The 13,497-nt window shown below is 40.4% G+C and overlaps 1 protein-coding gene across 5 annotated transcripts in view; it reads right to left on the reverse strand.

Annotated features, from left to right (window-relative positions):
- Positions 1-13,497, reverse strand: part of NFX1 (nuclear transcription factor, X-box binding 1) — an 81,870-nt gene that overhangs the window by 21,776 nt on the left and 46,597 nt on the right. For 2 of the 5 annotated variants that reach the window (XM_059411502.1, XM_059411498.1), the window contains exons 11-14: positions 12,681-12,753; positions 8,734-8,816; positions 7,713-7,821; positions 1,109-1,228 (exon numbers count right to left, since the gene is read on the reverse strand). In XM_059411502.1, the coding sequence (XP_059267485.1) occupies positions 1,109-1,228; positions 7,713-7,821; positions 8,734-8,816; positions 12,681-12,753 (385 nt within the window). The remainder of the gene's footprint in view (positions 1-1,108; positions 1,229-7,712; positions 7,822-8,733; positions 8,817-12,680; positions 12,754-13,497) is intronic. The other 3 variants (XM_059411501.1, XM_059411500.1, XM_059411499.1) reach the window with 3 other exon arrangements.

Raw genomic sequence — 13,497 nt, forward strand, 5'->3', positions numbered from 1 at the left:
ACAACTTAATTGTCCAGCAACATAAGACTAAGTTATGGCCCATCCATGTAACAGCGCACCCCCTTAACTATTAAAAATCTATACTATAGAGGGGCACCTGGATGGCCCACTTGGTTGAGAGTCAACTCTTGGTTCTGGGTTGAGATTGATCCCTGCATCGCATCGGGCTCGTGTAAGCAGGGAGTCTGCTTAAGATTCTCCCTCCCCGGGGTGCCTGAGTGGCTCAGTGGCATCGGCTCAGGTCATGGTCCCAGGGTCCTGGGATTGAGCCCCACATCAGGCTCTCTGCTTGGCGGGGAGCCTGCTTCCTCCTCTCGCTCTGCCTGCCTCTCTGCCTACTTGTGATCTCTGTCAGGTAGATAAATAAAATCTTAAAAAAAAAAAAAAAAGATTCTCCCTCTCCCTCTGCCCCACTTACTCATGCGCGCCCTCTCAAATAAATAAATCTTGAAAAAAAAACCTATGTTGTAGAAAAATATTCACTGGTGAGAAAAGAGATTCAAAATATAGTAAGAGGAGAAAATCTAGTTAAAATAAATTCAGTGGGATTTCACTTTTATTTTATGCAAAGGAAAAAAATGCAAATATATATTTTGCCCACGGAAAAAAAGCACCAAAAAATACTAGTATATAGTAAGGTGTAATTCCTGCAAGGTGGGAAAATAGATTGTTTAATTCCAATCTTTTGACTTTATTGACTTTATCTCACTCTCTTTCTTTTTCTACAATAAACACACATTACTTCCATAACAATAGCAACAACAAAAAACAAGTAGCTTTCAATTTTGCAAAAAGATGCTCAACCATGAAATATACATCCAGATTGGAGGCAATGAGAAAAGAAGAAAAGTTCCCGAAAGGTAAGACCAGATGGAGATTCTCCCAGCTTTTCGGGAGTGTGTGACATCCACAGAGTACAGATATGGAGGGCACTGTGATTCCTAGCTGTGGCCCAGATCACACACTCACCTTCACAGCAGCAGCCCCTGAGAACAGGGAACAAGGGGTGGCAATCACAACATGGCCTCAGAGCAGTGAAGACAGTCATGCTACCTTGGAAATGACACAGTGCGAGCAGGCTGTGAGGTGCAAAGGAGCTGGGACCCACCTGGATGGTCACATTCATGGACTCTGGCGCAGGTCTGGGTACACTCAGGGGGTCTGGTACCACAGGGAACTGGCGGGTAGATCACTGATGCACCACAGTGGCAGGTTAGTTCATCAAAACCTGATGGAGAGGTGGGTGAAACAAAACAACCAGAGTTTGGGATGTGCCTACACATATTCACACAAACACAAACCACACACACTTTTATTTTGGCTTTTTTTTTTTTTTTTTTTAGGAGACAGCTTTTTTCACAAAAGGTTTATTTATTTATTTATTTATTTTTTTAAAGATTTTATTTATTAATTTGACAGAGAGAAATCACAAGTAGACGGAGAGGCAGCCAGAGAGAGAGAGAGAGGGAAGCAGGCTCTCCGCTGAGCAGAGAGCCCGATGCGGGACTCGATCCCAGGACTCTGAGATCATGACCTGAGCCGAAGGCAGCGGCTTAACCCACTGAGCCACCCAGGCGCCCAAAAGGTTTTTTTAAATTAAAGTTGAGCTGGTGCCAAAGGAGCAGAAAGGTATGTTACTTGCAACAAACTTTAAGTCCATGAGTAACCCAGGACACTTTCGCATGTATTTTATAGACAATAGATCTATAAACCATCTTTTTTTTTTTTTTAAAGATTTTATTTATTTGACAGAGATGACAAGTAGGCAGAGAGAGCGGGGGAAGCAGGCTCCCCACGGAGCAGAGAGCATGATGCGGGGCTCGATCCCAGGACCCTGGGATCATGACCTGAGCCGAAGGCCAAGGCTTTAACCCACTGAGCCACTCAGGCGCCCCTAAACCATCTCTTTTAAGAAAATAGGAGACTTCTACTAAAGTATAGTATTGTTTTTGTTTTTTTATTTTCAAACTCTTGGTTAGAAAAATGGATAGGGATTATGAAAGCCACAGATAATTAGCAAACATACAAAAATATGCATTTGAATAGAAACCTCAGAGAGACACTGAAGCCATTAAAAAAAATTTTTTTTTTTAATTTAAAGATTTTATTTATTTATTAGAGAGAGAATGAAAGTGGAGAGGAGCAGAAGAAGAAGCAGGTTCCCTGTTGAGCAGGGAGCCTGATGTGGGGTTTGATCCCAGGACTGCAAGATCATGACCTGAGCTGAAGGCAGATGCTTAACTGAATAAACCATCCTGGCGCCACCCTGCCACAAAATTCTTATAGGTATAATCAACATGTATCATGTTAGAAATATGAAGTTGAGGGTGCCTGGGTGGCTTAGTGGGTTGAGCCTCTGCCTTCGGTTCAGGTCATGGTCTCAGGGTCTCAGGGTCCTGGGATCGAGGCCCACATCGGGCTCTCTGCTCAGCAGGAAGCCTGCTTCCCCATCTCTGTCTGTCTGCCTCTCTGCCTACTTGTGAGCTCTCTCTCTGTCAAATAAATAAATAAATAAATAATTCTTAAAAAAAAAAAAAAAAAAAAGGTATGAAGTTGAAATGAAGCACAGAGCTGCATTCGAGTTCATGATGCACAGTTCCCAAGGTAAATCAAAATGACGACTCACACTGGACAGTTCCAACAAGCAGCCCACCTCAAGAGCTCTCCTAATTCCGAACCCACTGTTCTTCTCCAGTCAGTACTCTTTCCACCAAACCCTTCAGAGGCTACACAATGTGGCAGAAAGAGCCCTATAAATACAATCAAGAGACTTTGGCTTCAAGTCCTAGACCTACTACTTACCTGCTAAGTAATTGTAAGCTGATAATTTTTTTTTTAAGATTTCATTTATTTGACAGAGAGAGAGACAACGAGAGAGGGAACACAAGTAGGGGGAGTAAGAGAGAGAGAAGCAGGTTGCCCACTGAGCAGGGATCCCGATTTGGGGCTTGGAACCTGGGATCATAATCTGAGCCGAAGGCAGATGCTTAAGGACTCAGCCACCCAGGTGCCCCAGTGTGGGCTGGTAATTTAACCGTTCTCAACTTTTTATTGGTGAGGTGGCTTATCCACTCAACAAGCTTATTATGAGAAGTAGCTATGTAAAGGGAATGGGGCTATGTAAGTTGTTTTCATGGAATCCATGTGTGTGATTTATTTATTTATTTTTAAAAGATTATTTGACACAGAGAGAGAGGGAGCAGCAGAGGGAGAGGGAGAGGCAGATTCTCCACTGAGCAAGGAGTCTGATGTGGGGCTCAACCCCAGGACCCTGAGATCATGACCTGAGCTGAAGGTAGATGCCTAACCGACTAAGCCACCCAGGTGCCCCCACGTGTGTGATTTTTATTAAAACACTGACACAACTCTTCTTGAAAATGAAGTAGGCCTAGCATTCTAGCAAAGACATTTTGGGAAGTCTTGATCTAAGCCAATCTTTTAATGTAGCAGTTCTCTAAATGTGCTGTTGATTCCTAAGGGTCCCTGAGCTCTTTTCAGGGAATCCATAAGGCCAAAATTATTATTATTATTATTATTTTTTTAAGATTTTTTTTTTTTAGGATTTTATTTATTTGTCAGAGAGAGAGCGTGAGAGAGCGAGAGGGAGCACAGGCAGACAGGGTGGCAGGCAGTCAGAGGGAGAAGCAGGCTCCCTCCGGAGCAAGGAGCCCGATGCGGGATTGGATCCCAGGGCACTGGGATCATGACCTGAGCCAAAGGCAGCTGCTTAACCAACTGAGCCACCCAGGCGTCCCTATTATTATTTTTTTTAAGATTTTATTTATTGGACAGAGAGATGGTGAGAGCAGGACCACAAGCAGGAGTAGTGGGAGAGGGAGAAGCAGGCGTCCCGTGGAGCCAGGAGCCCACGTCAGCATAGTGGGGAAAAAAAAATCTTAGTTTTATTAGGTACCCCTTGGGGCACAGTCACTTAATGACCAAGCCACCCAGGTGTCCCAAGGGGTACCTAATAAGACTAAGATTTTTTTTCCCCACTATGCTGACATTTGCATTGATGGTACAAAAGCAATGGTTAGTAAAACTACCATGGCTTGGGACGACTGGGTGGCTCAGTTGGTTAAGCAGCTGCCTTCGGCTCAGGTCATGATCCCAGTGTCCTGGGATCGAGTCCCACATTGGGCTCCTAGCTTGGCAGGAAGCCTGCTTCTCCCTCTGCCTCTGCCTGTGCTCGCTTGTGCTGTCTCTCTCTGACAAGTAAATAAATAAAATCCTAAACAAAATAAAACAAAAAACTGCCATGGCTTTAGCACAGATCAAGGCAGTAGTGCCAAACTATAATCATGGTATTTTTCACTGCCAAGCACTTAGAATAAATAAAAAATGCTAGTTTCACTTAAGCAAGTCCTTGATGGGGCACCTGGGTGGCTCAGTGGGTTAAGCCTCTGCCTTCAGGTCAGGTCATGATCTCAGGGTCCTGGCATCAAGTCCCGAATCAGGCTCTCTGCTCAGCAGGGAGTCTGCTTCCCCCTCTCTCTCTGCCTGCCTCTCTGCCTACTTGTGATCTCTCTCTGTGTGTCAAATAAATAAAAATCTTGAAAAAAAGAAAGTCCTTGTTGAAGCAGTAAAGAAAAAAAAAAACCTAGCTCTTAAATATATGTCTTTTCCATTATCTGTGAAACAGAGTGGGAAATCTGCATAAAGCACTTTTGTTGCATATTAAAATATAACTAGTTGTTTCAAAGAACTGTACTTGTTGGAGTTGTAAGCTAGAATGCCCTTTTTACTCAAAATAATTACTTACAAGCTATGGTTATTTAGACTTAGGCATTTGGAATACTTTTATCAAAAAGTACCCAAGTGAGCCTATCATTTCAGGAAAGCCAACTTTGCTGCTAGTGATAAAAGCTTTCAAGCTTTCAAGTGAAAACAGAATTTTGGAAGTATGTATTTACCACTGTGAGCTTGACAACTTCCTAATACTTTTCCTAAGACCAAGACCTTTCTGGTTAGATTGGTAGATACATTAATAAATGTACATTTTTAATACTGTAATATAAAATTTTTCACTAATTCAAAAATTTGCATAACACAGTGAATAATTCATTTCCAAATGATCAATATATGATGCTATCAAATTGTGCATGGGTAAAAGATCCATTCGAAATACAAGAAAAACCAATGAATTTTAATGTGACAGAGAACAAAAACTAAAACCCTGACTCAAGTCCTTTCTGAAATGAGGCTCAGGTTTGGTGTAATTTCAAAAAAAAGAATATTCACCATTATTACACCTTCTTTTTCCACTATATGTGAGGCCAGATTATTTCATTTCTTTCAACTCCATACTGCAACAGATTAATGTATAAACAGATATGAGACTCCAACTATCTTTTATTAAATCAAGTATCTATTCTTCTAGTTAAAAAAAAAAGTTTTAAAAATATGTCACTTAAGGGTGTCTGGGTGTCTCAGTTGATTAAGCACCTGCCTTCAGCTCAGGTCATGATCCTAGGGTCCTGGGACTGAGGCCCACCCACACTGGGCTCCCTCCTCAGTGGGGAGTTTGCTTCCCCCTCGGCCCCTCCCCGATGACTCATGCTCTCTCTCAAATAAATAAAATCTTTAAAAAAAAAAAAAAAGTCATTTATGTTAATATGCAATGAGTATATTACCTTTTTTTTTTTTTTAATGATTTTTATTTATTTATTTGTCAGAGAGAGAGAGAAAACAAGCAGGGAGAGCTGCAGGCAGCAGGAAAAGCAGGCTCCCCACTGAGCCAGGAGCCCGATGCAGGACTCGATCCCAGGACCCTGAGATCATGATCTGAGCCGAAGGCAGAGGCTTAACTCACTGAGGCACCCAGGCGCCCCCCATATTACCTTTTTTGTTTTTTCCCCTTAAATATTTGTTTAGGACTGCCTCCTGGCCCACCATCTTTCCTTTTTTAAAAAGATTTTATTTATTTATTTTGACAGAGATCACAAGTAGGCAGAGAGGCAGGCAGAGAGAGAGGAAGGGAAGCAGGCTCCCTGCTGAAGAGCCCGAGGCGAGGCTCGATCCCAGGACCCTGGGATCATGACCCAAGCCAAAGGTAGAGGCTTTAACCCACTGAGCCACCCAGGTGTCCCTATATTACTATTTTTTTTTTTTTTTTATATCTTATATATTTTTTTAAAGATTTTATTTATTTACTTGTCAGACAGACAGAGGGAGAGAGAGCGAGTGAACACAGGCAGACAGAGAGGCAGGCAGAGGCAGAGGGAGAAGCAGGCTCCCTGCCGATCAAGGAGCCCGATGCGGGACTCGATCCCAGAACCCTAGGATCATGACCTGAGCCGAAGGCAGCTGCTTAACCAACTGAGCCACCCAGGCGTCCCCCTATATTACTATTTTTAAAAAGATTTTATTTATTTGAGAAAGAGAGGATGAGTGGGGGGAGGGACAGAGGGAGAAGCAGGATAAATAAAACCCTTAAAAAAATTTCTCAGTTTTAATTTCTAATATGGTAAACAGATATAAATCACATAAAAAGAGCTCTTTGAGGGTCCTTGATATATATATATATTTTTTTTTTTTTTATTTTTAAGATCTTATTTATTTATTTGACAGAGAGAGATTACAAGTAGGCAGAGAGAGAGGAGGAAGCAGGCTCCCTGCTGAACAGAGAGCCCGATGCGGGACTCGATCCCAGGACCCTGAGATCATGACCTGAGCCGAAGGCAGCGGCTTAATCCACTGAGCCACCCAGGCGCCCTTGATATATATTTTTTTTAAAGATTTTATTTATTGGGGTGCCTGGGTGACTCAGTGGGTTAAAGCCTCTGCTTTTGGCTCAGGTCACGATCCCAGGGTCCTGGGATCCAGCCCCACATCGGGCTCTCTGCTCAGCTGGGAGCCTGCTTCGTAGTCTCTCTGCCTGCCTCTCTGCCTACTTGTGATCTCTGTCAAATAAATAAAATCTTTAAAAAAATTTTATTTATTTATTTGACACAGAGAGAGACAGAGAGAGAGGGGACACAAGCAGGGGGAGTGGGAGAGGTAGAAGCAGGTTCCCTGCTGAGCAAGAAACCTGACCAGGGATTAGGGGTGTGTGGGCGGCATGGGCACGCTTGTTCCTGAGTCAAAGGCAGATGCTCAACGACTGAGCCACCTAGGTGCCCTGTGAGGGTCCTTGATAATTTTTAAGAATGCAAATGAGTCCTAAAACCAAGTTTCCAAGCAGCTGCTAACAATATAGAGAAAGAAGACTACTGAGGACAGAAACTGTCAATGATATTTAAGAGTAACCCAGTAATGAACCAGATCTCATCTTAGCATTGTTGCTGTATCCCAAGTTTTGTACATTCAGGGAAGACAATACAGCACTAAAATAACTTTTTTTTAACATCTCAACATATCTGAGATACTTAGGCTTAGTTCAGCATCCCATACCAAGTTAAGTAAATCATTCCTTCAAAATATACTATGCCTGGGGGCGCCTGGGTGGCTCAGTGGGTTAAAGCCTCTGCCTTTGGCTCAGGTCATGATCCCAGAGTCCTGGGATTGAGCCCCACATCGGGCTCTCTGCTCAGCTGGGAAACTGCCTCCTCCTCTCTCTGTCTGCCCCTCTGCCTACTTGTGATCTCTGTCTGTCAAATAAATAAATAAATAAAATTGTAAAAAAAAAAAAAAAATATATATATATATATATACCCACTATGCCTGAACTTCTGGAAAACTCTTACAATAAAGCATACAGTGAAGACACTCACTGGCTTGCCAGCATGACTGGCAGTTCCCGCGATGACAAGGTTCTTCACATCTATGAAGGCCACAACGGAGTTTCCTCCCACAAATCAAAGGACACTTGTGCTCCTTATCCTACAAAGAGATTCATATTTGTTTGTAAAATTATCTCCATTTATACTTTCCACAAACAACAAGAAGAGTAATAAAAAAGGCTCTCCACATTTATGGTGAAATGATGTTTGGAATTAGCCTCAAAATAATCAGAGGGAGTAGGTTTGGATGTGGATGAAATAAGATTAGTTAAGAGCTGGTCATTACTAAAGTAGGATGTTGGATATGTGAGACTCTCTGCTTTTGTATATGTTTGAAATTTTTAATAAGAGGAAGTCTTTAAGCCTTCAAATACTGATTTATAAGTAAGTCTTGTTACGTTGTGCAATTTTATCACTCTATATCTTGTTAATATGTCAACTTTAAAAATAACAATTATATACAAGATACATATATAGATGAGTGTACACATGTGCTACTTTGGTACTGGCACTGTTGCCTTGTTTATACATAAAACACACATGTACAACATGGTAACACATTACTGCTGGGCAGTGCTTTATTTAGTTCCATATAAGTCAATTATTCAGATAACTGAAACAGGCTCCTTTCAGACTGCTCTACTCATTTTGCCTACTGACCTGATCCATATTGTATGTGAAACCCAAAGCCTGACTTGCTAAGACCAGCCCAGTCTGTATGTTGGGACAGCACATAATCTCCTGTGGAGGACTGTATGCTCATCTGGTGATCTTGAGTTCTGGAGCCTGAGGCCTTCTGTCTTTCTTCTTTCTGTCTTTCTCCCATCTTGCCACAGGCTGACCTGGCTAGGACCTAAAATGGCCTGTCTCTTTAGGCAACTCTCTTACTGCTGCCCAGGGGCTCCTCCCAGTGATTTCTAAATCTGGGCTACATTCCAGATGGCTGAGGCTTCTAGATGCCCAGTCCTTGGATGAATGCAATCTGACTATACCTAATGATAGGTCCACTTACCACACAGCAGATCTCATTACATTTATGCCGTCCACACAACCGTTTCTTGTTACACCGCTTATCACACATAAATGTAGCATCTGCTGTGGCCAATTAAAAAGAAAAAAAAAGGGTAAGGATATGAACATTCATTCAGCAAATATTTGAGTGACTACAAGCTGAAGAAATAAAAATGTAATAATGTAAATAAGTTAGTTATGGTGAAAATACATATAAAAAAATACATTTGTCAGTCTGTCAAAAAAAGACAATGGAAGACTGAGTAATATTCATTATGGGTGAAGGTATAGAGAACAAAGCACACTCAGTGGATAGGAGTATAAAGTTTTGGTGTACATGGTATCCATCAAAAATTTCAGTGGAAATTCTATCTTAAGGAATCATTCCTACATATATACTTTCAAAAGTGGCTAAAAAAAAAGTGGCTAGAGCACCAAAAGCACAAGCAACAAAAGAAAAATAAAAACAAATTGGGATAGATCGAAATTAAAAGATTTTGTGAACCAAGGACACCATTAAGAAAGTGAAAAGACATCCCACATAACAGGTGAAAAGATTTGCAAATAATCTATCTATACAGGCCCAGGATCCAAAATACATAAAAATTCTTACAACTCAAAGAGAAACTACCCAATTAAAAGACTGGCAAAGGACTTAAAAAGACTATTTTCCAAAGATTATAAATGGCAAAGTACCTAAAAAAAGGTTCAACGTCACTAAGGAACAAATGAAAACCATAATGATATATCACTTTATATATATTTAGGGAAGCTATAATAAAAAAACAAACAAACATAAAAACCAAAACCAAAACAAAACAAAAAATAAGCGTTGGAGAGAATGTGGAAAAACTGAAACCCTCAGACATTGTTGAGGGGAATGTAAAATGATGTAGCTGCTACGGAAAACTGCTGTGGCAGTTCTCCAAAAAATTACACAGAGAATTACCATATGATCCAGCAATTCCACATGTAGGTACATATCCAAAAAATTTTTAAATAGATATTTTATTTTATTTATTTATTTTTAAAGATTTTATTTATTTATTTGACAGAGATCACAAGTAGGCAAAGAGGCAGGCAGAGAGAGGAGGAAGCAGGTTCCTTGCTGAGCAGAGAGCCCGATGCAGGGCTCAATCCTAGGACCCTGAGATCATGACCTGAGTGGAAGGCAGAGGTTTTAACCCATTAAGCCACCCAGGCGCCCCAAACAGATATTTTAACCAAAACTTGTGTACAAATGTTCACAGTAGCACTAATCGTAAAAGCCGAAAGATCAAAACCACCCAAATGTTTGTCAACAGATGAATGGATAAATAATTGTGATATATTCACACAATGAAATATTATTCAGCCATAAAGAGGAACGAAGTTCTGATATGTGCTATAGCATGGATGAATCTTGAAAACATGCTTAAGTGAAAGAAGCTAGGTATAGAAGGTTACATATTATATGAGTCCATTTATATGAAGTACTCAGAATAGGTAAACCCAGAGACAGAAAGCAGATTAGTGGTTCCCAGGGGTTTGAGGGATGAGAGTGAGGAGTGAAAACTTAATGAAAACAGGGTTTCCTCCTGGGGTGATGAAAATGTTTTGGAACTAGACAGAGATGATGGCTGCACACAACACTGTGAATTTACTACATGCCACTGAATTGTATACTTTAAAACGTTCTGTTCTATGTTACGTGAATTTTATCTCAATTTTTAAAAATGGGCTAGGTACTTAAGTGTTTTGGGGTGAAATAATGTTCGAGATTTGTTTTCAAAGTACTCTAGTGAAAATAAAAAGTAGAGAAGGGAGGGATGGGTAAAACAAAAAAGGAAAAATGCTGATAACGGATGATGGGTGACAGGTTTATTATACTAATAATAGTATAGTAGGGGTTTATGATACTAATCTTCCTACTCTCACTTATGATTGAAATTTCAAAACATCAGACAAGATGGCTACTGCATTATCTGTAATGGGGAAAAACTGCAGACAACCTGAATGACCACCCAAAGGGCAATGGTGAACTACTACAGAACGACATCCCCACATACAGAATACTGAGAGGGAGAGCTATATACACTGACATGGAAAAATGTCTTTGATATATTACTGAGGGAAAAAACCCAAGGTGAAAACAGCATGTTTAGTATAAACCTAAGTTTAGAGGAAAAAACAAAACTAATGGGTCTGTGTATACATCTAAATGAATAGAGAAGGGGCACCTGGATGGGCACTTAGGGTTAAGGTTAAGTAGGTTAACTTAACCCACTTAAGGTTAAGTTAACCTGGGATCAAGCCCTGCATCGGGCTCTCTGTTTGGCAGGGGGCCTGCTTCCCTTCCTCTCTCTCTGCCTGCCTCTCTGCCAACCTGTGATCTCTGTCAAATAAATAAATAAAATCTTAAAAAAAAAAAAAGAATAGAGAAAAAGATCTAGACCCATACCCAAGAAACCAGTAACTTTTTCATCAGGGAAGTGAAACTAGGAGGGGAAAATTGGGTTAGGGTATATTTTCACTTTTTACTTTATATTGTTTTTGCTTTTTTACTTTAAAAGTGTATTAGTGTTATTTTTTCAAATTATGTCTTTAATAACCAGAATTTTGATTGTGGGCTTAAGGCGGGTATTTCTAGTCCCCTCCCAAATAGCCACTCCCCGCCTCCTTAAGGCTAATAGAGCCTTAATTTTGTTCAGAAATTGGGTGCCCATGTGCTCCTCAGTTCAAGGTTGACTGTAGAATAGTCTATCTACCCTGTTAATTCCATTCCCCTTGTTAATATCTGGTTTAGGCAGGAACATGTGATACAGAATATACTAAGAGCCTCTCAGGACTGTTTTCCTTGCTGGTAAGAAGGAAGGGAAGCTTGGGGCACCTGGGTGGCTCAATTACACATCAGACTCTTGATTTTGGCTCCAGTCATGATCTCAGGGTTGTGAGATCAAGCCTCAAGTTGAGCTCTGTAGTCAGTGGGGAGCCAGCTTAAGATTCTCTTTTCCCACCTCACTTGCTCTCTTTTGGGGGGAAAAAACGAAGAAAGGGAAGCTTAAGAATCTCTTTCCTTTAGATATTTTTGGGTAAGATATGTGGATTTGCTGTAGCTAACTTACACCCATGAGGAGAAAACCAAAAAAATCAGAGGCTGACTTTCTGTCCTGGAATCATGAGGCTGGAACTACCCAAGCCTGGACTTGTTCTGCCTCCATACTTCCTATTATGTGAAATAGTAAACTCCCTTACTGCTGATGTTACTTTTCCCTGGGTTTTCAGTACCTGCAAACAAAAGCATCTTAACGCAATACAGCCTTCTTCCTGGCCAGAATAACAGCTTTTATTTTGTACACATTTAACTTCCATCACTTTTCCAAGAAGGTTTTCAGGTGGCTTAAACAAAAGACTATGAGATGGTTAGCAAAGGACAGAATCATAATAGTATGGAATGTCAGATCAAGGACAGAGGAAGAAAGAAAATGGTAGTCCTCAAGGCTAAGAAGGCCGCTGGCTGAGTATCTGTTCCAGGTATGCAACAGTCATATCAAGCCTTATGGGAATCAAACATCAGAGTTAGTGTGTAAGAAGTTTACTGTATTAGGTATTATTCACCTTCACCCCTACTACCATTTTATTATGAAAATTTTCAAACATAAAAAGAAGTTGAAACAACTTTACAGTGACTATCCACATGCCCATTACTGAGATTCTATCACTACTTTTTCACGTATCTACCATTCTATTTATCTTAATATTTGATGCATTTCAAAAGTCAGCTGCAGATATGAGTACACTTACCCTCCCCTAATTTTAGCATTTCATTAACTAGAATTCAATTTATGATTTTTACTTTTCTTTTGAGGTAAAAGTTATATATAATGAAATGCACAAATCTTAAGTGTACCTTTACTAAGCTATGACAAATACATAACCCAAACCCCTTTCAAGATAGAGAACAATTACTTTTATCCCAGAATGTTTCCTCTTGTCCCTTCCCAATCATACCTTCACTTTTGAGACTGGTACATGGAAGCTCCTATGGAAAAAGGAAAAAAAGGTAATAGTAACTCCTTTAGGAATAAATGAAACGACACAACTATAGTATAGTGCTAAATGTAGCATGTATATCCTAAATATCCTGTACTTCCCTGGAAGTCACTTATTGACTATCTGTCTGGAACTAGGTTAGCTCAGTCTCTGTATTAATATGCTTTACTCACAACAGGGCTCCAGGTTTACTGACACTTCATAATATAATTGTACAATCTTTGTGGTCTGGCCTCCTACTAATTTAAAGTAGACAAGGAATTATAAAATCTGAATGGAAAGAGTGGCTGCTAAAGGTATACAAAGCAAAGAAAAATAATTGCATGGCAAGGGTAGACAGAAAAAGCCATAAAAAGCAGAAAATGTGACAATATGTAATAATGTAGTACTAGAAGCAAATAGCTCAACACACTTGAGAACAGCCCCTGACATTGCTGAAATGTAGCAAAGAAGAATACAGTAGTCGTCCAGTATTCAAAATATTAATAAAGTAATTATACATGAACGACCCCAAAGATCACACGTAACTTGCTGAGGCACGATCCCAAGTAACAGGTGTGGAGAGGCAGCTGTGTGGGAGCAAGCCAGTCATCTGGGGGACAGGGAGCCTGGCTGCCTACCATCTACAGCTGAATTTCTCTTTGATGTTACTCACAGGTTGCTATGTACTCAGAAACTAGCAAAATGATAAAAATATGCTTTCTTAGTGAAAATGACCCTGAAAAAAAGAGGC

The sequence above is a fragment of the Mustela nigripes genome, chromosome 9 (assembly GCF_022355385.1).
Source record: "Mustela nigripes isolate SB6536 chromosome 9, MUSNIG.SB6536, whole genome shotgun sequence".
In the NCBI taxonomy this organism is placed as follows: Eukaryota; Metazoa; Chordata; class Mammalia; order Carnivora; family Mustelidae; genus Mustela; species Mustela nigripes.